The sequence below is a fragment of the Scaptodrosophila lebanonensis genome, unplaced genomic scaffold (assembly GCF_003285725.1).
Source record: "Scaptodrosophila lebanonensis strain 11010-0011.00,11010-0021.00 unplaced genomic scaffold, SlebRS2 tig00000001-arrow-pilon, whole genome shotgun sequence".
NCBI classification, from domain to species: domain Eukaryota; kingdom Metazoa; phylum Arthropoda; class Insecta; order Diptera; family Drosophilidae; genus Scaptodrosophila; species Scaptodrosophila lebanonensis.
In genome coordinates this window covers 10,596,279-10,621,896 of record NW_022060529.1, presented here as the reverse complement: position 1 = coordinate 10,621,896, position 25,618 = coordinate 10,596,279, and the positions used below count along the sequence as shown (strand labels likewise).

The 25,618-nt window shown below is 37.6% G+C and overlaps 7 protein-coding genes across 7 annotated transcripts; 5 read left to right on the top strand and 2 right to left on the bottom strand.

Moving 5' to 3' along the window:
- Positions 1-12: 12 nt before the first annotated feature.
- LOC115632251 (endoplasmic reticulum metallopeptidase 1-like) lies at positions 13-3,541 on the top strand. The gene is made up of 12 exons (XM_030529322.1): positions 13-80; positions 151-649; positions 705-879; positions 939-1,023; positions 1,232-1,352; positions 1,412-1,566; positions 1,627-2,010; positions 2,075-2,255; positions 2,314-2,498; positions 2,566-2,709; positions 2,768-3,265; positions 3,318-3,541. Exons 1-12 carry the CDS (start codon positions 57-59, stop codon positions 3,483-3,485), a joined length of 2,619 nt encoding a protein of 872 aa, XP_030385182.1. The 5' UTR covers positions 13-56; the 3' UTR covers positions 3,486-3,541.
- Positions 3,542-3,989: 448 nt separating this feature from the next.
- LOC115634815 (salivary glue protein Sgs-3) lies at positions 3,990-4,253 on the top strand. The gene has a single exon (XM_030532732.1). It carries the CDS (start codon positions 3,990-3,992, stop codon positions 4,251-4,253), a length of 264 nt encoding a protein of 87 aa, XP_030388592.1.
- A 2,585-nt stretch (positions 4,254-6,838) lies between these two features.
- On the top strand, positions 6,839-7,690 carry LOC115634810 (endocuticle structural glycoprotein ABD-4). The gene is made up of 3 exons (XM_030532722.1): positions 6,839-6,850; positions 6,924-7,124; positions 7,478-7,690. The coding sequence occupies exons 1-3, from the start codon at positions 6,839-6,841 to the stop codon at positions 7,688-7,690; spliced, it is 426 nt and encodes a 141-aa protein (XP_030388582.1).
- Positions 7,691-9,207: 1,517 nt separating this feature from the next.
- On the top strand, positions 9,208-10,194 carry LOC115630203 (larval cuticle protein LCP-30). Its single transcript, XM_030526775.1, has 3 exons — positions 9,208-9,231; positions 9,292-9,842; positions 9,898-10,194. The coding sequence occupies exons 1-3, from the start codon at positions 9,214-9,216 to the stop codon at positions 10,139-10,141; spliced, it is 813 nt and encodes a 270-aa protein (XP_030382635.1). The 5' UTR covers positions 9,208-9,213; the 3' UTR covers positions 10,142-10,194.
- A 59-nt stretch (positions 10,195-10,253) lies between these two features.
- LOC115634809 lies at positions 10,254-11,133 on the bottom strand. The gene is made up of 2 exons (XM_030532721.1): positions 10,471-11,133; positions 10,254-10,410 (listed from the first exon to the last, which is right to left on the bottom strand). Exons 1-2 carry the CDS (start codon positions 11,131-11,133, stop codon positions 10,336-10,338), a joined length of 738 nt encoding a protein of 245 aa, XP_030388581.1. The 3' UTR covers positions 10,254-10,335.
- A 4,380-nt stretch (positions 11,134-15,513) lies between these two features.
- Positions 15,514-23,055, top strand: LOC115634808 (larval cuticle protein LCP-30). Its single transcript, XM_030532720.1, is given in 7 exon segments — positions 15,514-15,546; positions 20,205-20,340; positions 20,730-20,756; positions 21,524-21,674; positions 21,757-21,772; positions 22,275-22,438; positions 22,500-23,055. Coding segments are annotated over 7 exon segments (1,083 nt in total).
- A 1,674-nt stretch (positions 23,056-24,729) lies between these two features.
- Positions 24,730-25,371, bottom strand: LOC115634807 (endocuticle structural glycoprotein SgAbd-2). Its single transcript, XM_030532719.1, has 3 exons — positions 25,357-25,371; positions 24,862-25,276; positions 24,730-24,800 (listed from the first exon to the last, which is right to left on the bottom strand). Exons 1-3 carry the CDS (start codon positions 25,369-25,371, stop codon positions 24,730-24,732), a joined length of 501 nt encoding a protein of 166 aa, XP_030388579.1.
- Positions 25,372-25,618: the final 247 nt, after the last annotated feature.

Below are 25,618 nucleotides of genomic sequence, written 5' to 3'. Positions count from 1 at the left end.
CTCTCCGTTCACTGCTGCTGATACTATTACTGTCGGACTAAAACTAAGCCACCAACATGGACAATCGAAAGGACATAGATGTAGGTCTTTCTAAATTTATTGGTAATCAATCGATATTATATGGCTAATACAAGTACTCATCAATTGTAGGGGGCCAGTGCAGTCATTGACATCAGTCAAAAGGAAAAGACTCATAAGCAACTGGATTGGTATTACTCCCCAGCACAGTTATTATTCTGGTTTGGATTGTTTTTTGCTGTGGTTGTGCCACTATTCGATTATCTACCAACTGCAATAAAAATCAACGAGGAGTCCAGCAATCCGGGTGAATTTGTTGCGGAACGAGCAGAGCGCATATTGCTAGAGTTTGATCGAATGGGGCCGAAGATTGTGGGCGACGAAATGAATGAGAAAATAATGGTAAAATTCTTGCTCAACGAAATTGAAAAGGTTCGCGCCGAAATGCGTGACGATCTCTATGAACTAGAGGTTGACGTACAACAGGCATCTGGCGCGTATTTGCATTGGGAAATGGTGAACATGTACCAGGGTATGCAGAACGTGATCGTCAAGCTGAGCACGAAGAGTTCCAATAGTACATCCTACCTACTAATCAACAGTCATTACGATAGCAAGCCGGGAAGTGTGGGTAAATGGCTTCAGATGAGCTTCATAAAAGGGTATTATAAGATTGTCCATCTAAGGTACAAGTGATGCCGGTCATATGGTGGTCACAATGCTGGAAGTGTTGCGTCAATTGGCCAAGTCAGAGGAGACCTTTCTACATCCTGTTGTCTTTTTGTTCAATGGCGCCGAGGAGCAACCGCTACAAGGCTCGCACGCCTTTATATCACAGCATAAATGGTCGGCCAACTGCAAGTAAGGCTTGAAACTACAAATACTTAAGCATTTACACATAAAACCTTGTCCACGACAAGGGCGTTGTTTAATCTAGATTCAGCTGGTTGTGGTGGACGTGAAATTCTATTTCAAGGCGGCCCGAATCATCCCTGGCTAATGAGCGTGAGTATTGTACACGTATACAGTATATATATATAGCCTTTAGATAACGCAACAGGTCTGTTATCAGTTAATAAAATGTTCGATATGGTTTGGATATAAAATAAAATTCTTTATCTTACAACCAATATCTTATCAACCTTTTTTTTATATATATAATAAATCTTTCGAGAACGCTGAACCCTATTTAACTATACTCGTATACTTGCAGCATTACAAGAAGAGTGCCAAGCATCCTTTTGCTACGACAATGGCTGAAGAGATTTTTCAAGCAGGCATTATCCCTTCAGATACAGACTTTAGAATCTTTCGCGATTTCGGACCAGTGCCAGGTTTGACTTCACTTTATATTGCGCTACTATAGGCTATAGTTGAAAAATGTCTTATCCAGGTCTGGATATGGCGGGTTCCTACAATGGATATGTTTATCACACAAAGTACGATCGCTTCAACATAATACCGCGCGGCTCTCTGCAAAACACGGGCGATAATCTTCTGTCTCTGGTACGGGGATTCACCAATGCCGAGGAGATGTACGACACCGATGTATGAGCCAGCAATATGTATTTCTTTAGTCATTTTGACAAACTCTTTGTTTTTCTATAGGCTCACTCCGAGGGTCATTCCGTTTTTTTCGACTATTTGGGCTTATTTTTTGTCTACTACAAGGAGGCAACTGGTGTGGCTCTGAATCTTTGTTTCTCCTTCGCTGGACTCATCTTGGTAGGTGCATCACTGTGGCGCATGGGAAAACTATCCGATATGACCTTTGGAAAAATTACCGGCATATTTGGAATGGTATTTCTGCTGGAACTGGCTAGTTTCGTTCTGGCTTTGGGTCTACCACTACTGATGGCTGTATTTTACGATGCTGGCGATCGCACATTGACGTATTTTAGCAACAAATGGCTTATTATCGGACTATATATTTGTCCAGCGTTGATTGGATTGATGCTTCCTATAACATTATACCTCACATTTAGACCGAATGTAAGTAGTCCAACATCTCTGAGATATTTAGGGGACAAATATATAAATGAATTCGCTGTTACAGGATAAAATCTCACATGCCTATCACCTTCAAATGGCTCCTCATGCCCACTGTGTTCTCCTCGCTTTGCTCTGCATTATTCTTACAGCCGTTGGTCTCCGTAGTATCTACCTCTGTATGATCTCTATATTCTTCTACATTTGCTCATTGATCATTAACTTGCTAAGCAAGCTGCACGATCGAGGTAAATTTATAATACTGCAATATTCCTATACTTTTGTTAACCCTTCTTTTATATTTAGGCTACATTTGGGCCCTGGTCCTAAGTATATGCCAGATAATGCCTTTCCTCTACTTTAGCTATCTGTTTCTTGCATTCCTCACTATTACAATTCCGATGATGGGTCGTAAGGGTATTGACGTGAACCCCGACCTTTTAACTGCCGGATTGTGTGCTTTGGGCACAATTCTATCAATGGGTTTTATTGTAAGTGATTTTAAGATGCTGTGTTTTCCCAAAGATACGAGTATACCGTTCTTTCACTTCTCCGAAGGCACCGCTTATCAACATATTTCGTCGACCTAATTCTGTAATGGGTGGCTTAGCACTCATTACATTTATATTCTGCATGATTTCCGTATCGGAAGTTGGTTTTCCTTACCGCACTAAGACGAGTGTCATGCGCGTCAACTTCTTGGTGAGTAAGAGATCTTACATCATCGCTGAATCGGAATTAACATTATTTGACGTTGCAGCAAGTTCGCCGAACATTCTATGAGTACGATGGTTCCATAAGCTTAGACGACTCCGGCTACTACTTCGATTTTCAGGATAGGCGAGTAGAACAGCCTCTGATCGACTCAATGAACCTTACTGGCCTAATTGGTATTGCGGATAAATGTGATTCGGTTATGATGTGCGGCGTACCCTGTTTTAATCATCGATGGTGCAAGGCCCGCTACGAAGGTCATTGGCTGCCCCGTGAAAAACCTGTTGAGATTCCAGGCACTTCTGTACTGACTCTTCTAAGCAAAGTTGTGCTCTCGGATGGGTTCACTGTACGTTATGTGTTTAACCTCGATGGACCGGCACGCATGAGTTTGTTTGTCCAACCCATGAGAGGAGTAAAACTGTTGAATTGGTCCTTCCTGCATGGAATGCTTGACCAGCCTGCCACGTTTAGGCCACCGTATCACATTTTCTATGCTTATGGAAATGATGACACGCCCCTCGAGTTCTTCTTTGAACTAACTGTGAGTAGACTATTATAAAAAATTCTTGAGTTCAGATCTAATTGGTTCTCAGAAAGACGATGGCAACTTCAATGAACCCGTCTTTGAGATTGGTGTCTCTGGCCACTACCTAAGCTTCCTACACAAGCGGGACGCTGAGAGTGAAAGGTTTATTGCAAGTTTCCCTGACTGGGTTCATGCCATGGAGTGGCCCGCATCCTATGAACGATATGTGTATTAAAATAACCTATGTAATATAACTTAAATAAACTCGTTATATTACGTATAGTATACTTATGATGTGCGTTCAAATAAAAGGTAGAAATACTGTAGGCTGAAACGTAATGAATACTATTTCTATAATAAGGTTGACATACACACGCCTCTACATTCAACAACTGACTACGCGTTTGGTTGCATACAAATTGGGTTAAGAATATGTCAATATACTCATGCATAACGACATCACAGTGTTTGTTTGAAAGTATTTCATTCCGCATCGTGTTGCGTGCGCGTTTCTTTACAATAACAAGTTTGGTTCGATATTGGTTAAATATTTGAACTAAAAAGAACCGCTCACACACAATTGTATAAATATACGAATGCAATACAGGTGTTGCATTCACCGGATAGCCATTTCATTCTTTGGGGTGGTATAAAACAGCCGCTCTGATCCATTGAGAGGCACACTTCGAGTTTAACGTTAATTTTAACAGCAACTAACAACCAGAAGCAATACAACAAAATGAAACTCTTCAGTGTCTTCCTTATCGTTATTTTGGCGATAGCCGGTACCATAGCTCAAGATCCAGTTACAACGACAGCTACTCAAACAGCTACAACAACTGCTCCAACTTCTCCAACATCTCCGACAACACCGCTGACACCACCCACACCTACCACGACTACCTACACCTACACGTACACGCCCACATATACGGAGTCAACCACGACCAAACCCTTCAAGCAACAATTCCTTTCGCTACTGTTCAACAAGAAGTCTGGTTAGGACTGCCGCCGAATCCGCACCGTGTCATTGTAACTTAATTGTTTTGTTAAAATGTGAAAATATAAATAAATGTAATAGTTTAAATTGAAAAAAAAAAACAAAAACAAAAAACGAAAAACACACACACTTTGGGTTTCATGTTTGTTCTTTCCGTTGCTTTCATTAAAGTTATCTCACGTAGTATCGTAGTTAGTTGAGGTTTGAGTGAGCTTATCTGGTTATCTTGTCAAAGGTAATTGACTCCTCTGTGAACAGACGTTGCATAAGAAATAATCCATTCAAATGGGCATTCATTACCACTCTTCATCAATCTTCTGCTAGTTCCTAGAATACAAGAGGATTGAACCGGAGAAAGAGCAGAGGTGCTATTTATAACACACAACTGGAAGACAACATATAAATTGAAGTTATCAAACAGCAACTAGGAAGCTGCGCATGTGCGGCAAAAATTAAGCTTTACATTTTTCTTACATAATTGAAGAGTCGCTTCAGAAATGATTCCAACCAGGTAGTTCCAAATGGTTTTCTCCTCAATATCTTATATCTCCAACAATTTTAACTTTTTTAATGAGACTAAGGCCGTTTTTTTGAGAAAATTTGTAAACATTACATAACTTTCAATTGTTTTATTTGTCACTTTTTATGTAAACATAAATAAAAAGCATTTATCTCATTCTAAGATTTTCGACTTGCCCGCAAAAAAAAAACCAAAAGTTACTCAAGTGACTGACTATGGTACAAAAGAACAGACCGATGGAAGGACCGTCATATCGTTGGGGTAAGGGTATAGGTAATTACCCTTCGGTTACAGAGTGTAAAAAACCATTTGAGTGTTTAGAATATATTCTCAAATTTTTCTTCAATTTTCAACTCAGAATGTCGAGAATTCCTTATTTTCCCATCGCTTTGGATTAGTCCACATACATATAGTAGTGTGCATATATTTTCTTCTTAAGCTGCTAGTAGTCAATTATGTATTTCGCCAGATAATAACTCTTCCTCTTTTTACAATATCATAACCAAATGAACAATTTTCTTAAAAGATAATCATAGAAAATTCTTTATGACCTCCTAAGAAATAAGAAGTGTATGATTTCTAATTGTTTTGTATGGTTATAATAAAATTGAATTTGAAATAATAAAATTTCTATTGTTTTTGTATTTTATAAAGCAAATAGAGGCCCTAAAATAAAATAATAAGTAATAATAAGCTTTACCATAAATCAAATCTAATGTAAAAATACGAAAAGCCTGTTTAATTAATTCATCCGTCGTTAATAAAATAAAATAAAAACCCTCATCCGCGTAGACCAAACCATTTGTTTATCGCGTGTGCATTCAGAATATTTTAATATTTGCCTCCATTCAGTAAAACGTTAAGAATTATTTTCTAAATTTAACTTAATATGCCAAATCTATAATTCTAAACTACATTTCTACTTTTTCAAGAGAGTTTAGAGAACGTTTTCCAATTTGCAATTTTCACAAAATCGTGAGTTGAATTGGGCTTAATATTCTTGTTTATCACCAAAGTGAACTTTAGCCCTTTTTTCAAGTCTTTTATCTATAGTTACTGAATTGAAGAATAGAAGCAACATATGTACATATATTGTGTAACAAATATTTGTTGCATGGGTCATCTAATTTATTGCAATTTTAAGAGCTTCAATTAAATTGTTAAGCTCATTATATACATTGGCATACTTTTATTCACATACTTTAGCATACACATATAGTGGTATATTATGTACATGAAGATTTAAATGTCTAATGATTAAGCTTAAGCTGACAAATTGTTTTGAAAAAGAATATGTTATATTACCTTTAGCATTGAGAGTTATGAATGCCACAAGACGAGTTTATGAGATGAAACTGCCCGTTTAAACGTTGGTAAGCATGCAATAGCACATAACTTACAGTACAGAGTGCTTTGAATGAACATGCCATAATAATGAGATAAATTACAAGTACATACATGCATAGGTATACTATATATTCGTTTTCAATTGCATTAGTATAAAAACTCACTGAATTACCGAAATCAATAAAGACTCTTGAATATGTCTGGGATCGCATTTAAAGTTTATAAGTCCGGAGGAGGGGCTTTCTTCCGTTTACTCATTCTTAAGTTTTCACTGTTAGGTGCATATATAATTACACACCGACAAAACAATGTCAATGTATCATGTAAAAGAGTCATTACTTCCACTGCCGCAACTTCACAAATGTCTGAAGTCAGTGAATACGAATACAACTAGAAGATTCAATCAATGCTCGGGCTTCTGATCTGTGTGTACGCCTTCGAAATGCTAGGTACCGGCAAGTGGCCAACTTTTTGTCGTAAATCTTTCAGCTTGGCCGACGTAGTGCTTGACTGTTGATGTTGTTGTTAGTGTCTGTGTAACTGTAAAGTTCAAGCATTTCTGCTGTTGCTACACTGTCTCAATCTTATGTACTCTTACCTGTTTTGCTATAAATATGCAAACATTTCGCGTTGGTGGCCACAGTTGCCGAAACGACGCTGACAACGGACGAGCTGACGCCCAAAGGAACAGAAGAAGAAGAGACGAAAGCTACAGATCAAAATGCAGTATTTAGTAAGCTCAGAAGCTGATAAGATTTAACAGATTTAAGGGAAATTTAATAGAACTCCTTGAACTTACTCGAAAGGTGCTCTTCATCGTTGCTTCAGTGCTGAGCTTGGGACATGCGCGACCGCAAGGACCTGCCACAGAGCCAATACCGATAATACGACAGGAGCAGGAAGTCAATTTCGACGGCTCCTATAAATACAGCTATGAAACGGGCAACGGCATCAACGTAGAGGAAGAGGGCTACCTCAAGAACGCTGGCACTGATAACGAAGGACAGGTGAGTGCACAAACGATGAGCAATCCAATCGTGAAGCGCTTGGGCAGCATTTGGCAATTTGCAACTACAGCATTAAGTGGCAGATACACTGGCCGCCCACCTAACATTAAACGTGTTTACTATAATGCTAAGCAGCCGCCAGCTGGCATTTGCAATGGACTTGCTTCAGCTGCTGCTGGTGCTGGGGCTGTTGATGATGCGCTCACGATTTCGTCCAGGGGCAGTCAATTGGTCTTGCTTTGAACTCGATTTTTTCTTCTATGTTTTTGTTTAGTGTATATATTTTTTTTTATTTAACCAATTGTAATCGATTGCAACTCTCATTTGTGGCACTATTTTCATGTTGGCTAAAGGTCGCGCAGGGCTTCTTCTCGTACACCTCACCCGAGGGTGTACCCATACGGATTACCTATCTGGCCGACGAGAATGGCTTCCAACCACAGGGTGATCATTTGCCCACACCTCCGCCCATTCCCCCAGCCATCCAAAAGGCTTTGGACTACTTAGCCACAGCGCCTCCGCCACAAGATCAGCCTGCCGCTTTTAATAATAATCGCAGAGGTTAAATGCCAGCTTAAAAGAGACATGGAGACATTAACAACAACAACAACACCAAGACTAGCCGCAATTAAATGCTTTGATGTGAAGCAGAGTTAACAAGTGGACCTACATACATATTGTATATAATCTGACCATACTAAGTAATAAATGTACATACATACATAGAACTCAAAGAGGAATCATTTATTAAGTTTAATGTTATAGGTCATTAAAACTGACGCCACTAGAAAGTTTGCGATTTCGCATTGAATTAATATTATTTGCATTAATTGAATATATTTACATACGCCTGGCAATGGAAAAGTGATGGCGACGTTGTATTGCCGTTTTGTGTAAAGTAGCGCGATTGAATAGAAAATATTTGTACCACATTTGATTTAAAACACTTTTGAAAACTGAAAACATTTCTATGTATATACTTGTACTTCACTGAAAAGAGTAGAAGTGTTTTTGGTGTAAGCTTGAAATGCACAGAAAGAAGAATATTAGACACCACTGGAATCGCGTCCCTCTATTCTAACTGTTTAATAAAATTTGAGCACAATTTGTGGAAGCACCAATTGAGCTGAGCTTATTAGGAAACAAACTAATGGGGCGATATTAACCAAACTTCTTTGCTTTAGACGATTTTGGCCAAACACGGAGGACCAATTTTGAACAGCTACAGGCATAAAGAATAGTTTAGGCAAATAGGAGCTATGGACAAATAGCCATAACCAGTCATACGAACTGAAGCTACCCAAAGTTAGGCGTATGTATGTACATATTATATACATATAGTTGAATCGTACAACATTTGAATGAATTAAGCGCGCAAAACAACTAGAATCAGAAAGTTTTATTAGTGTTGCAATTACTTCAGAATTCTGGTTCCGAATTATTGTTATAATTTTATTAAATTATTCCGGGAGCAGCTTTCAAATGCGACTTTTCGTTTTTGTAGAATCGATTGTTTTCCACTTGGCCTTAAACAGTCCTTGTTTAATTATAAAACATCTTTCAAACTTCATGAAGCTTTAGAAATATTTTGAAAAAAGTATAGCATACTTTTAGACGCTAGTTCATAATATATTACAAAAGCAGCTACATACAGTTTTAGATGCACTGCAGAACCCCTCAAATCAGGCTTTTTATGGTATTTGATACGCTGTTGTCCAAATTTTGCGTTGCCTCAAAGAAATGCCAGCATTTGCAAGTATCTGACCGCATGCAAAATACCATTAATCTTTATAAAGCTGTAGCGCATCTTCACCGTCAAATGGACAGCTGCTCAGCACGATGGACAGCAGTCGCACAAAATATGAATTAAACGCATCATAAACTGAGCATTTTAATTGATCAAGTTTCGATGCATGCAAATGCAGTTAGAGCAGAATCCATTAGCCTCGGCATACACACACACACACACACACACACAGACCCGATATACAAATTGTGTGTTAGTTGGTGCCTACTAGTGGGCGTCATCGGCTCGACGCGCAGATATAAAGCTGATGAGGCTGCTTGATATTCTCATTGCTCTTCAACTATGTGGGTGCATGTAACGGTAGGTTGAGCTGAAAAATCGAAGCGACGCATTAAGTTCATATCTCAATTTCCATTGCAGATTTCCAGCCTGTTGCTGTTGGTGTGTCTGAGTGTGTCACTGGCCCAAACCGATGGCCGCTATCGTCCTGTCAAGGTGGCAGCAAAGGTCGATGTGAATGATGGACGCTACCGGCCCGTAAATGACGGACGCTATAGGGGCGGTGGAGATGGGCGTTACAGTGGAGGCAACGACGGTCGGTATGTGCATGTGGATAATAAATACAAACACGACGATCGTCCTGGCGGCGCCTATTCAGGCGAAAGTGGCCGCTATAAGGGTGATAAAAACAGCGGCGGTAGCAGTGGCGCAGGCGGCGGCGCTGGTGGCAGTGCTAGTGGTGGCGCTAATGGTCGTGCTAGTGGTGGCGGCGGTGGCGCCAGTATCAATAGTGGTCGTGCTGGTGCAGGTGCCGGCCTAACCACATTGAAACCTCAACCACGACCCACAACCAGCCGTCCCATAGACCTGACTGCTAATCTACCCAAAGGCAAGGGCACTGGCGAGGGTGGCAACGGTTGGGCCATCATACGTTTGGAGGATACAGTGAAAGAGGATGGCTATCATTATCTGTGAGTAGGGGCTGGGCAATATCTGGGTATAGTGATCATACTCTTCCATCGATAGCTACGAAACTGAGAACGGCATTCTGGCCGAGGAGAACGGGCGCGTTGAGAAACTAACAGAGGACGATGGACTGCGCTCCAAGGGCTTCTACGAATACACAGGAGACGATGGCGTGCTCTATCGTGTCGACTATGTGGCAGATGATAATGGTTTTGTGCCCAGTGGTGCACATTTGCCCACACCACCACCATATGTGGCCAAATTGTTGGCCTACCTGGAGGCCAATGCGGCTAAAAATAAGTAATAGCCATAAGCATTACCCAATTCAGTTTCAATAAAAAGCTAAGGCAACAAGTCTATAATTGTGATTTTCCTGTTAGCCATCGGTCCAAAAGCCTTTTTGTTTGAATTTAACAAATAAAGCCTTCAAATTGTTGTTGAACAATGTCTTTACGATTTATTTCACTTAATTCACAGAAGCAGTATATTTATTTGCATTCACTTGAGTGTTGGCAAGATATGTTGCTGTATGTACTCCAGTACCTCGTCGATTGCCTCCTGTATTTGGGTCGGCTGCAAAGATAAGCCATTAGAGCAGCTGCACTCGTCTGCCTCCCAACTACTCGTACTTACATCCTGCCCAGCATTTGAAACCGATTGCTGTGGTGCGGGCTCATTTCTGTAGCTCACCTGGTAATCGTTTCTGTTCTGATCGTACTCGCCGGCCACACGTACCGTTTCAACATTAGCTTGCGGCTGCTTATAGTCATAAGCACTGGGACTCATTGAACTGGGATCGGAATGTAAGTCGGAATCGGAGTCCGTACCCCAGAGCTTGTTTTCATTAACGTAATTAAATTTACGTTGCTCCGATTCCTCGCCATCGCGCACCCACTCGAATTGTATAATCTGCCAGCCTGTGCCATTCAAGTTGAAGTCAATCATAAAGCGCAGATGATCCCTCGGGCCGAGCATAAGCTGTTGGGAGTCCGTTGGATAATCCCCTCGAATGTTCACATATGGCTCACCACGATCGCCATAGCCCCCATCATAGGGTCTATGCACGTGGCGATATTTCCCGCTAAGGTCTGGCACATAACGACCTCGTGTTGCGCCATGTAGCTCTGGAACGTAGCGGCCAGGCTTAGGGAACGGCGTAGGCAAGGGCGCATTTTCCGACTCCTCCGACTGCTGTGTCCAAACAAATCCTGCGCGCAGACCTAACAGCGCCAGCGCAACCAAGAAACGTGTAACCATGCTGAATAGCTCGATGCGATTGAATTGCGTCAATCGCATTGCTGGCCATTATAGTTGGAGGCGCATGCAGCTCATCGGCCAATAATCAGCGGAATTTATGTGAAAGAATTTAACTATTTAAATCCAATGAAATATGAGCGGGGCGTTGTTGATTTTATTCGGTGGCTTCGGCATCTGAGTCAACACTCATCAGCGAGCAATTAAAGTTGTTTGCATACTAACAAGCCATACAAATGACACCAAAGCAACTAGACAGCATCTCATTAGCTCAATTTAACTTTGTGTATCAGATTAGTACATTGTAGCTATAGGGCAGACATTAACCCCGTAGCCATTCCTCTGGCTCTCTGTGGAAGCGCCACGTGCTCTGTAATAATTCGCTCGACTTCTCTTTCACACCAAACGGCTCATTGAGTTTCCGTTCGGGCAATTAGTTAACGTTCTCCGGAAACTGTAGGATCAATGGCAATTAGTGGCATCTAAATCAAATTTAATAACAATAATAAACAATGAGACGATCATTTATCTTAATGAGCATTAGCAGCAACTGCCAATCAATCAAAACGGCCGGGCAACACACTTCAGCATTCATCAATCGTACCGCGAATTAATGTAAAAAAAAAAGCAAGCCAAACTGGACATTTATAAAAGTCAACTGTTGCCGTGCAATATTGGGTGAAAACTGGTTAGAAGATTCATTCAAATTGTTGCGTAAATTGAATTTAATATCTTGAAAATATGCAGTACCAAGACAGCCTAAATGTCGCAATTCTGTAGTCAAAGAATTTCGTCCAGCAGAACAAAAAGTACAAATTCTTGTAGATATCACATTATAGTAATATTAAGCTATAGCCATTGCATAATTGTAAGATATACATAGTAGTATAGAAAATTAGTAGCTAAATATTCTTTTTAACGTAAGCGCCAACAAGTGAATTGTACAAATGCTTATTTCATTCTTGTTCCGCATTCACGTGAAATATGTTACACATTAAATATTATATTGATTTTTTATTGATTTTCATTCAAATTTGAAAACAACATCGCTTCCTTATTCTGCAGTTAGGATTATCGATTCCAGATATTTACATTATTTTGGAAATCATTGTAAATGCTCCAAGCATTTTTTTTACCCATGTACATGTGTTTAATAAATAAGTAGATGTTTAAGATAATAAATATACAACTTATAAATATGCATGAACTGCTAATCAAAATTGTACTAACTTTATTTTGATATCTCCAATAGTTTGGGGGGTAATAGTTTTTCAAACCGTTATTTCCGCCTGTACACCACCTCCCCGAGCCGAAAACAAACCACTGGTAATAATGTTCTAATTAGTGTATTTATTAATATTGACACTCAACTTAGTTAAAAAGCTTGCTTTGTCAGCTTTGAAATTAAAATTTTTACGGCTAATATACAAACTGACATGAAGCTGCCACAGTAATAAGCCAAATATTGAGTTTAATTTATTTTTTAGAGCCTTGTTTTTTGCTTGTAAAAATCTGAAATTAATTTCATAGGATCTTGCGAAAAATTAAAAAAAAAACCAAAAATCACCCGCCCACGATAAAATTGAATTACAAAAATCATTTCTGTCGTCAAGTTATTCTGGTTTGTTAATGTTGTTTGAATCAGTTTATTGTTGTTTGTTGAACTTGGAATTATTACAAAAGATAAATTATTTTCGCATTTAATAATCAAATGCTCGCACACACGCGACATAAATAAAACAAGATGAGTGCAAACAATATTGTGCGTAATTTGGTGTTTTGCCTGCAATTAATAAATTGTGAAATTTTTAATTGTCCCCCGACTCACACGACTGGTTTTTATTGCCCATAGCGAGGAACTTTTTTAAATAAAACACTGCCTGCAAAGGCCAATTTTAAAAACGTATTATTGCCTACTTTTGTACATGTAGTGTGTATAGCTGTATCGGAACTATGGCGCCAGATTCCAAAATCCAAAAAAAAAAACCAATGCAGTTGACTGGCGTCTGAAGTTTAAAATAAATGAGATTTCTGCGGTTACGTCGCAAAGCCTAGACAGGGTTAATTTAAGTGCGACTGATGCTTAATCATTGCTTCTAAACAGTGCTGAAGCTCAATTTAATTACAATATTTATTATACAACAATCGCCTTGAACTCTGCCATACATAATTCCTTTGAGCTGAAGTCACCAGAGTCCAGGGCAACAACGCTGCCGACTTTTTTCAGTGCCAATGAACGAAAATAAAATTTGTGAGATTTTGTGCGAATACGATCCAAGAAGGCCGACACACAGCCAAATAATTGCACATAAAATAAATGTTGTTGTAGAAAAATAAAACCAATATCTCTCCTTTTCGCACTTGTCACAATGTGAATTTATTTTTATTGAATTTTCCCTTTCCGATTGTCAGCAACAAATTTAAGACATCTCCAAAAATTAAATAAATAAATACACTTCAAGACAAAATATTTAGACACATGTTTGCCCGAATTCATTTCAATGCATTACCTTTATTATTATTTGTTTCAAATGAGACATCTTCAGATAAAAACTCACTGTTTTTAGCTGAAACCAGAAAATATATACAAAAAAAATTTGGAAACAAAAAGATTCAATAACATAAACCCTAAGTGTTTTCATTGGAACATCAAAGAACGACCACTTTGGGTGCAAGATGCTTTCGTGTCAATTTGTAGCTCTTGTTACATATTCGAAATGAATTTAAGGTCCTCTAGTGTATATTCCTTTTAAATTATCAGTATAGTATAAATCAAGCAATGATGGGCATTTGTACAAAATCGAAATGAAGAATTAATGTAGTTTTTACTTCATGTGCGAAAAGTTTCTTTCTCGACAAAATGTCCGCATTTATCAGAAATTGAGCAGCCTTAGCTGAAAAATATACCAAAATCGTATTTTATTATTTTATTTTAACACTATTAAATCGAAGTATTATAGATTGACACATGATTCTTTTTTTATAAACCCAAACACGAACCATTGTAACCATTACTTTCCAGTAACTACTTATTTTTTCCCCATCATTGTTATAATCTGTTCTTATTTTTTTTCATATTAAATATTAAGTATTTAGCTTGTATCGAAACTCAATCATTTAAGTGCACATTAATAGAAAGAAAATATTTACAACAATTTTACATTTAAACTAACATTATTAGCAATTAAAAATATGATAAAAGTTATTCTATTGTAAAATGTACAATGATGAAAATACAAAAAAGAGGCGAATCCAAGGCACGATATCGTCTATCCTTCCATCTACCTATTGCACTCATGACGTCATAGTTTTAAAGCTAATATTTGCACAGAGTCAACGTTAAGTTCGACCATGTCAGATCACTTATCATATAACTGTCGTAAAAACGAAATAACTTTCAAGTATTGCTTGTTTATTTGTAAAGATATGGAAACCAAATTAAAACCTGATACGTGGAATCCAAATTGTTATCTTGAATAAAATCATTGAAAATAAGTAAGAATTGTTTTCTATTGAAAGATAAGATAGTACAGAAATAGTTAGTAGGGTATATAGTCATGTATATAGTATATATAGGACCATCAAATACAGTTTGGTTGTCTAAAGAGTGACTTAGGCTTTTGCAATACACGCTTAATTTCTTAATTCAAATATATTCCTTACAAGTAAGAATAAAATATTATTAGCAAAATGCTTAAGCACTTACGAATCGGCTAAGTAATTATTCGGTCATTAATATCTGTAGACCTCTAAACACGTTGCAAAGGGAGACATATTTTCTAATTCCAATCAATTAAATGCCATTGTTTTTGGTTGTTCATAACAAGGCAGCTTACAAAATTACGATTTGTATTTACAAACAACTTGCTTATTCAAATGATTCAAATGATTTCGGTGGCAAAACAAATAATTCCAATTAAAAGTGCAAATAATGTAATATATTGAATCCATTTAAAGAGCATACGTACCCCGCTACCAAAAGTCATCTATCTTTTGTCGCCAATTCGGCATTTAGTAACTAAATGGAGTTCAATTTATAGGCGGTGCACGTGTGATTTATTTGGAACGCTAATAAAGGTCCACAAAGTGCAGCGAACTGTAATTAAAACACAAAATGAGGGCGAGTGCTAATTAAAAGCCAGAATACCCAACACTTGTATACTTGAGTATACCCGTAGAAGGTGCGAATGTTACCCGAAATCCCACGCAAAAATGTTTTGTCAACTTGTGCCAAAATGAAATACAATTGGTTGGTTTTACCGACACAGGGCCAATAAAAAGGTTCTCCTGATTTGGTAGGTGAATGCACGAGTTCATTATGAATATGGCATCCTACCTATCCATCGAATATGTAATTGTCTATGAATATCGTGGTATTCAAGCATAACTTTCAAAATTCCATACATTTTAATTCAAATAGTTATGAGCTAATTCATCGATTATATTTCTTTAATGGTTTGAGATTCTTTCCGTAAGAACGTTTGGAGTAAAATCGATTTAACAACTTAGTTCATTTGTCAGCATGACTCAAGTTCATTGACAAAAAAAAAAAATAAATAAATAAATAAAAACCATAATAACCAAAACAAAGGAAAAGAGTCAAACGGAGCTGCTGCACACGATCGTTAAAAAGCAAAACCAGCAGCGCTCCTGTGGCGTGAAGATTGCGACGATATGCGAAAAATATGCAAATTATGTGTGTCTCATTCAAATTGAACTTGTAATTGATTCAAAAATCATCTTCTTTAAATATTTATTAAGTATTTGCGATTTTTATGGGAGCAACATTTAAACAGCTCGAATGAAAAAAATGGCCAAATGAAACGAAAACGAAAGCCCCCCAAATGGAATGTAATGATTCAAAAGGTAATACTGCACTCTGAGAAATTCGCTCATCTTTTCGGTTAGTCCACCATGAATCAGATCGAATCGGGTTCAGCGTACGACCTTTGAAGTTAAAGCTAAGCTGCACTGACAATGAGGTAGTCAACGAGAATGTCGCGCACACGCCCGCGAAGGCGTCAGCAGCCGAGTTGCTGTTGCCTCTTAATCACTGTTTATGTTTATAGTTGCAATTAATTCCCATAAGCCAAAAAACAACAACACTTAAAACTACCAAAAAGTAAATAAATAAATAACCAGGCAACGGAAAAAAGTAGCCGTAGTTCGGTTTTAAATATAAATCGCTGTCTCATCCTGTGCTTCCGAAAACAAAACAAAAAAAATTACAGTCTATAATGCCTCTCAACCGGCTTTAAAATACCCTGATAACAAAGTCAGGCACATAAGAGGAGCTATGAATTATGGTTTGTTTAAAACTTACTCTTTGTTAGCTTAAAATTGTATTTTCTTAGGCCAACTTTTTAAGAAAATATACAAGTATATAGCCTAAAAAGGGTACACTACAAACAGAACTACTTGTAGAATCTTCCTTGATCAGCGATGTTATAAAGAAAAAAACATAACTTCCTGTCATCGACAGAGCAGGACTGTCCTTTTACTTAAGTAGAATCTTTCCTTTAATATTAAGATAGTTTCGCGACTAATCGTAAGCAAATAGCAATATACTTGTAATAGAATTTGTTATTTTATGTTTAATAATGATGATAATTATTAACCAAACGATAGTTGACAATTAGAGATTTTCTATAGTGAAGAAATCAATTTCATTCAATAATATAATATAAAAGAAACTCTCATTGGTAGACCTCTTAAAAGGAAATTAAATTATGTCAGCAAATTCCGTACTAAAGCATCATCATCACCGAAATGCTTATCTTATTTTGACTAATAGTTTGAAATACTTATCCAAATCAGCGAATGGTTACGAATGCTTGGGACTCCAAATATTTATATTTATATAAATTCTCCAAAACAGATTAAAAGGTCAAATGTCTCCGTCTATAACACCAATATAATACAGTGAACGTGCCAGTAGACAAAACGCGATTCAAGCTTTCTCAATAAAACCAGACAAATTGTAGAATGGCTTTCACAAAACTTGGACTCTCTTCAAGGCTTTGCGCTCAATGCGATCAGATGAGACCGGAAAAAACAATACCAACCGCCTTTTAAAGGCTTATTATGCGTCTCCAGGCTGGGCTATCTATCGTCTGGGTGTTACAAACTTGAACTTAAATCAGCATACAACTTTCCCCCTTTGGTTATTGAGTAACGAAAAAAGGAAACGGCGGAGACAACACAGCAGAAAACCGTTAAGGACGCATTCCAACCATCGTGTTGGTGCCGGTGTCAATGTTTGCCATACAATTAAAATGATTTTTGTCAACATTTTTCTTAGCCGGCTGAATACCGGTTTTATGCTGAACCTCAGCGATATTAATGCATTTTACATTGCGGCAGGCGTGCGAGTGCGTTGTATGGTTGTTGTTCTTTTTTTCATTTTTTATTTCCGTTTGCTGCGTAATTTATGATTTTATTGCAGCACTTTTATGGCGCTTCCGAGTGCCTTGGATATCTTGATACAATCTGCGACTTTGTCATGAATCTTCTCAACTAGTTTTAACTGAACCCCGACAATTGGAATGCGTGAAGAGGTGTGAACGCAACTTGTGCCAATGGCCAAGCCCAAAAAATCAACGGCACTAATACAGCATACATACTACATAGCTTTAAAGTATAAAGTATTTGGATTTCTTGACGATCTTTTGAAACAATAACACTTAAAGTATAATAAAATCAAGAAACTTCACAGCTTGTGGCACTGATAAGTGCTAGAATTTCTGTGTGTTTTGATTTATTGCTTTAACACATCAAAGTTCTTGAAAAAAGGGGAGCATTTTTAACAACTAATATATAAGCTTTTTATTACTTTTCCCATATGTATTGAGGAAATAAGCTTTGGGCCGCTGAAGTTGCAAAGATTAAAATGTTAATAGAAACATAGCAACAGTATTATTATGTATTAAATTTATATAGTATAGTTACATTTAATAACTTATAACTTAGTCTAACTCCAATAACTTTGTTTAATATTCATGATAAAACTAAGTCTTACTACCAGCGAACAAGTTGGAAAATCTATACTTCTATGCTCATAATTTGGTAAAAAAAAAAAAATGGGTGTTTCGAATATGCAACTACTTATGGTATAAAAGATACAGATATCATTAGAATACAATAAACCTAAATTTGACACAAACAATATTGACTGTATACGGAAGCTACGAATGCAAAGTTTTTAAAAGGTGGTGAAGCTTCCATCATCTGAAACAAATTAAAACAGGTTTATCCAACATTCATCAAGAAATAATCAATATTATCTAGAGAAGTTGAAAATCTTTTATATAGTTGCATCGAAACTGTAAGTACAAATGCGCAGTTAAAAACATAATTAAGCCGTTTTTGATACTGGCAGCTACCATACAATAATGAAGGCCGGACCTTTCTGGAAGATGCTGAATTTCCCATACACTATAATTTGTTTATAATTGGCTTAATCAGGTTTATCACACATTCATCACTCAAAGGTCTTTATTATCCGGAGGAGTGGAGAATACTTGATATTGAAGTTCCCCTTAAACCATCGACAGAATAGTTATCTGAAACATATTGAAGAAAGTAAGTCACGCATCATTCGCATGATATTCTACAAATTTCAAGTTGGATGCATTATCTTTAATCAATTTGTTCAAATTATTTACAAATAAGCGGAAATGTACTAATTAATTTGTGAAACGTCATTGTTAAGCAGAACACTTATGATGTTGCTTGTGAAATAAAACATTGGGTTTTTTGATGCGCACTGGAAAACAAGATGCGTCATTCAAAATATTTGCTTACAATATTTGGTAGGAGACGGCGACACAATTTAATTAGACTGTAGCTACTAGAAAATGAAATATGAGCATCCGATGCATTATCGATGAATGTCAAAGAGCGTTAGCCTTGCATGTCGCACATGTACTAAATTATAAAAAATATTTAATTGAGAAAATATGTAATTATATATATTTTTGAATACGCTTTATATATTTGAGAAAAAACCAAAGCGATAAGCCAACGACACCAATACTCATACTAAGGAAAACAAAGCCTAAATTAGCAAATCAAAAAATTGAAACAAGAACAACAAGAACGCGTCATCTGACTAAACATATCAAAGGGAGCGTAGAAGCTCAGCTCGACATTAAGCGCAGCTCAAGAGATTTCAGTTTATTGATCTGAACTCAAGTGAACCGAACCCGAACAGAGACAGCAGCCAAAAACTGGCATTGCTCTCAAAGCTTACCGCATCTCTTCGAGTGTGAGAATCAAGGCGCAGCAGCGAGATGCGCTCAGCACACACGGCTGCGTCGCGATCTTGGCATATTTCTATATAAATTCGACGTACTTGAACGAAAATCAAACATTCCTGTTGCAGCCGCGCCAACAGAAGGATTACTACTTATATAAAAAACGCCACAGCTCGTCCAAAGCAACCAAAGGATAACTCGCAAAGGAGCAAAGTGTTCAAAAAGTTTCAATAAAAAAATTAAATTAAAATGCACGCGAAATTTAATATTTGTTTAGTGCTCGTGGTGAGTAAGAATAATTAATTGCGTGATGTGTTGTGCGTGAAATCAAAGTGTTTTCTACACTTCTGACAAACAATGAACTTGTGCCAGAAAAATATCACACATACGTCATGTAGGCGCCAAATAAAATTAGCAGTGATGCACAGACTCTAAATGTGATACCCCATAAAAAAAATGCATTCTTTCGCTTTAATGACACGCCTTAACTGTCATTGGCAGCATGCCACAATTATTAATTTGTACGATCTGTCGAAACATCTTCAGACCACCTTGCGGCCTCGTTTGTGATTCATAGCGAACAAATGAGTTGCCATTAAGCGTTCACTGTACTTGTCGCTGTTAGCCAGCTTAGAAATTTGTTAAATGTTGCCTTTTCATATGAAATCATAAAAAAAAATAAATATTTAAACTGCGTACGTTAAGCTCGCAATTTATTTTCAAGTCATTGTGCACTTCCTGCCAAATGTCGTTTTCTAATTGGCTTATGCAAATGAGCTAAAAAGCAACATCGGGCTGCAAAATGCTATAAATTGTCGCTATATCTGCTATATATGTATGTTTGTTCCTTTCCCACAGGCCGCCGTCGCACTCTGCCATGCTAATCCACTCCAGACCTCAAACGACAATGGCAAGTATACGGTTTCAAACTCCAACGACGGCAAATATCAATCCCACGATGATGGACGGTATCATCCGAGTTCAAATAACGAAGGTATTTCGAATATTCGATTACGTTCTTACTCGATGTGTTGATGTATACTCGTAAGATGTAGTTGCCTTGCGCTTCCCCTCCTAAATATTTGCCTCACAGCCAAATGCATGTTGTAGCCGCCTCTAACACAACAAGAACGCCAAGTATATTGATGTATACTCGTACTAATCAAAAATATTTAACTTATAATTAATATATGTATTCTATTTTTGTTGTTGTTCCTGTTGATAACGACAGAGTTCAAGTCCAAGGTGAAATTTCGTTTTTTGATAAACATTAATTATTAACTTTCGACTTTAAGAACAAAAACAACTTGAGCTCGGTCTGTTGTTGCACACTAACAGCAGGATTTATTGAACGCCATGATTTTAATATTTTAATTCTTATAGGACGCAGTGGTTCACAGGATGCTTTAGGTAAAATTTGTGGCAATGTGAAATTGTACAACAAATACAACAATTTATCTATTTCATTTCATTTATACTTGTATATCATTTACATATCAGATCTCCGTGCAATTTCACGCCGCAGATAGAGTATACGAAACTTACTTAGAAACAGTCTTAACGATTCATACTTTTCGACCATTTCCAATTCAGGCCTGTTTCGAATTACGCAGTATTTTAAAAGTTCGGCAAATGACAATGACTAATATATTTACGCTTAATTTAAAGAATTCTCAATAGTCTTCAAACAATATTTTACGATTTGAAACATTTCACATACATATTTGACAACAAATTCGTATTTTTCTTTATGAAAGTTTAAGAAAAGTGATTTTGGTGTTGAGTTTGAATTACTCGTATTAGCGATTATGTTATGTTTTCATCAAAAAAAAATTAAATCAATTCAACAGCAATTTTTAACACTGTTTTTAATTTCTGGAACTTGTATTCACAAAAAAATATTACATATACTTGTATTCACAGCAGTGGTATAATGTACATACAAAATCCTACACATCTTTCTCTCATCCATGTTGTTATCGTAATGTTTTGTTAGAGCTAACCCCTATTTACTTGTTAGATATATTATTTTCTAAAAGTAGCTGCATTGCACTTAAATTTGTTCTAGAGAGCATTACCAAAAATTACGCTAACAAAACCCACACACGCATTCTTTAACTCTTCACATTAACCAATTCTGACCCCAACTTGTGTTTGCACCTTTTTTCTCTGATCAGGTCGATACAATGAAGTAATACAGCCGTACCGTCACGTACATGACAATCGTGAGCTCGGACAATATCATCACATTCCATACCCCTATGATGGTGGCTATGGACCATATGCGGGCAGCAATCTGCCCTATGTTCATGATGACAGGCCCTACAAGTAAGCCAATGCAAGGCAGATTCATTTCATTCTGTTTGCCAATATTAACTCTATAATTTCTTTTTTATTTTCTACTATTCAGCCACGATCTGTACACAGTAAGTAACGCAGATTTTAAAGTACCCGAAATTCGCTTGGAATACGGCTTCCCCGATCATGAACCGCAAATCGCAACACAATCCCATAGCGCACAGAGCGACCACGCCACGTACCATAATTAAAGATGTACCACCACACCAAGAACCTCGAATCCCAACTTCCCAACAACAAGCAACACACATCAGCAAAACACGCAATAATCAAATCCTTGAATGTCTACTAAAACGTATCCTAAACCAACCACATTCCCAACATTCATTTCATTACAACTCGCTTGCTGCAAATACCAGTTTACAGTAAAAACAATCAATGAACCATCAACACCACGTCTTACCTCAATCGTTGCATTTTCACAAGCTACGCCCATATATGCATGGAATCCCACACTCACAATACATCGATCACAATGCACGCACGCACACAAACACACACACACACACACATCGCACACATCAATCAATTCAAAAGCACTACACACTAAAATGAATACAACAAACACAGTCCACTACCACCAAGAAGCCAACCACAACCACCAAACGTACCACCACAACGACGACGACAACCACGACCACGCCAAGAACCGTTCTCTTCAACTACGATGACGAGGGCCGCCATAAGATTCTGCATCAGGAGGAGATCCGCAAGAAGGACAAATACGATCATGCGTAAGAACTCATAACCTTTTATAACCGAATCCTATACTCACCGCCCACTTGAACTGTTCAGCTTCCTCACCGAGAACGGCATCTATGGTGAGGAACAGGCGAAGCTGCACCATGAAGGCGGCACCCATGCCAAGGGCGTGTATGAGTACACTGGTGATGATGGCAAGCTCTATCGCGTGAATTACAAGAGCAACCACGATGGCTTTATGCCTGAGGGTGAACACATTCCCACACCACCACCAATTCCGGAGGCCATTGCCCGTGCCCTCAAATACGTCGAGGAACAGCACAAGGCGAATGGCGACAAGCCGTTGTACGATCATCGTGGCTTCCGCATCAATCACAAGACGAAGGAGATTAAGGCACAAATCAAGTCGATGCACTTGGAGCGCATGCCCAAGGCACTTGGAGATCAACTACGCATGTTGGAGCATGAGGTGGAACTAGCCGAGGAGGAGGAAGAGCGTGAGGAGCGAGAGCAGCGCCAGAGGCTTCAAAACCAGCGTGAGGCCGCCAAATTGAGGAAGACCCATCCCACCCAAAAGCCACGAACCACACGCACGCCTTCGGAATACTACACAACTGAATTGGTCACGGACCAGGCGATTCTCAACTGAGCACAGAATAATTAGTGACAGTGCTTGGAATCGTCATTGATTCATTTAGTTCTCCACTCTGACGAGATCAATCATCAAACGAATTACGGATTTTAACCCATCAACGATCGAGACTTACCCTTTCCCGCACACATCCTCCCCTCTCCATGCATTTACCGCGCAAGCTGGTGAAAATATAACAAGCCATTAAAAAAGCAAAATTGCCGCAAAAAAAAGAACAAAAAGAACAAATTGTAAACAAATATTAATTGTAGTTTTATGTTATTTCGTATTTATTCAACATTAATAAGTTATTTAATTTGTTATTATTAAAAAATGCTTTTCTAAATAAACACAAGAATTTGTTACCCATAATTATTGTGATTGTTTTCAATGTTCAATGACATGCTGTCATCACCTTATTAAGAACAAATTTTGTTTTTGCCGCCATGACTCTTATCAAATTTAATTTGAAATACATATTCAGAAGTGGGTCAACGCCAGTGTAGCCTTCAAATTGTTAATTTTGTACTCAAGCTTATCAATAATATATTGTACATAAAGTATATATGGTACACAAGTCAAATCAAATACAAAATTTAATGCGATATCAAAAGGTTAATAAACTCATTCGACTGGCCAACTCAGACGGGAGCGTGTACATTTTTTACAATTGGCATACAATTATTAAATTTACTAAGTTAATAATTTTCAGCGCCTAAAATATGTTAAGCAATGCACGGCAAACAATTTCTAAACTTTAGTTTATCGATTCAGTAAATACCTATGTTAAAAGAATACGGTGTTTCATATGGAAATTTGTACTTAATACACTTTTAAATTATTAACCAAAGTACATGACATGTTTACAAAACATACCCACACACTCTAATTACAGTAAATAAACAAATTACAATCAAAATGCCTACAGTGTGGCGGCATCGATTGTATAGTTTTAAGATTATTCGTAGCACACTTTTATGCTGAGCTGAAAAATTGTTAAACTTTTAAAGGTGTTAACGTTAGCACAAAGCTTAATAAATGTATTGAAAACAAAAACAACTAATCATCAATAATGGGACAACCTGCGAATTAAACAAAATGGCGTACAACTACTCGATCGAGTTCAGGAAAAAAGAAAATTTTAGAAGATTTGTTTCTTATTACACATCGCACGATTTATTGTAGATAGGCAAAGTACATATTTTCCAACCACTTATATATCGTAGATCGCTTTTCACAAATACTAGAAAAAATATAAATTATTTTATCAAAAATTATTACATGGACAGTACCAATGACAGCGAACAGCCTTCATAAAAAGCCCAACTAAATGCTGTACGGCTGAGAATAAGTTCACGAGAAATAGTTTTGTTCCGCATAAAAACTTGGTCGATCAAGGCTGAGCCTGCAACATAGATATTATTGGGTTAAATCTTAACATGACAACAAGTTTTAGACGGAAATTCAACTTCTGCTGCTGTAATTTCAAAATTGAGAGACGTTTTTAGAGAAGTACTTTCATTTTACTCTTCAGCCTTAAACCTCAAGAAAATAAATCAATCGATGAATTTCTGTTCCTATTAAAATTTAGTTTTATTGAAGAAGGCTGAACACATTACTTGCATATTTAAAAGCACTCGTGGTAAGCTATTGTTTTCTCGTAAGCATTAAAATGAAAACTTATCATCCCTTTTAGTGTTTTGTAAGAGCCACACTGGCAGGTGCCTGTTGACGGGCATATAAGGCAGAGTTGACACCATCATCTAAAAATAAATCAATCACATTAGTGCGATGAAAGCAAAAGTAGTTTATCTCTAAACGCACATGTGATGATTGGACGATATCCATTAGCGTCGGCAACATACGTGACTCCCACACGCAAGCCCTCTGGTGTAATATACGAATAGGAGCCCGCAACTTGTTCCTCCTGCTCACCGTTGCCAATATCTAGAGGTGCACCACGCTCCTCCCCGTGTATACCGTTCTCAGTCTCATAGCTGTACGAATAGACGCCAGAGCCAGAGTTTGGAGTGTTTAATTGGTCCACAATCCGCGCCTGCACGTTGGCCACATTAGGATTGTACTGCTTGTAGAAGTTGTCATAGAAGCGGCGTTGATTGTACAAATCGCGATTCTTGTAGTACAAGTCCCTATAGTACGGGTTGCTCAGATATGGATTGTATTGGCGTTGGGCATGGCAAGAGATTAATACACAGGCTAGCACAATAAGGCAGGACAGCTGCATTGACGACAAAAAAAACACAATTAATCACTGTCAAATTTTCATAAAGCAAAAATACCATTTAGAAGTTCATTTACCGCTTTCAACGACATTTTGGACAACAAACGCGAGGAACTGCTACTGCTCCGATCTATGAAACAAAACTGTAACAATGTTTCAAGTGGTCAGCGTTTTTTATAACCATTGATTGCTAACCAAAGCAAAATCTTCTCATTTCGAACTATAAAACTCATTGTCATTGTCACAGTCTCGCAATAAATGCTGGATTTGCAAAATGAACGAAAACATCAGCTTTGTCTTAAAAGAGTATTTTCGTTTTTGGCAATTTCCGCTCAGAAT

Excerpts from the sequence above, each read along its gene's own strand:
- LOC115634815 (XM_030532732.1), top strand. The coding sequence starts at position 3,990 with ATGAAACTCTTCAGTGTCTTCCTTATCGTTATTTTGGCGATAGCCGGT.
- LOC115630203 (XM_030526775.1), top strand. Across the intron at positions 9,843-9,897 it reads GAGGATGGCTATCATTATCT|CTACGAAACTGAGAACGGCA; the intron begins GTGAGTAGGGGC and ends TTCCATCGATAG.
- LOC115634807 (XM_030532719.1), bottom strand. Across the intron at positions 24,801-24,861 it reads ATATCGTCCAATCATCACAT|ATGATGGTGTCAACTCTGCC; the intron begins GTGCGTTTAGAG and ends ATTTATTTTTAG.
- LOC115634810 (XM_030532722.1), top strand. Across the intron at positions 7,125-7,477 it reads GCACTGATAACGAAGGACAG|GTCGCGCAGGGCTTCTTCTC; the intron begins GTGAGTGCACAA and ends TGTTGGCTAAAG.
- LOC115634809 (XM_030532721.1), bottom strand. The coding sequence starts at position 11,133 with ATGCGATTGACGCAATTCAATCGCATCGAGCTATTCAGCATGGTTACA. Across the intron at positions 10,411-10,470 it reads TTTCAAATGCTGGGCAGGAT|CCGACCCAAATACAGGAGGC; the intron begins GTAAGTACGAGT and ends TTATCTTTGCAG.
- LOC115632251 (XM_030529322.1), top strand. The coding sequence starts at position 57 with ATGGACAATCGAAAGGACATAGAT. Across the intron at positions 2,011-2,074 it reads ACCTCACATTTAGACCGAAT|GATAAAATCTCACATGCCTA; the intron begins GTAAGTAGTCCA and ends TCGCTGTTACAG. Across the intron at positions 2,710-2,767 it reads TCATGCGCGTCAACTTCTTG|CAAGTTCGCCGAACATTCTA; the intron begins GTGAGTAAGAGA and ends TTGACGTTGCAG.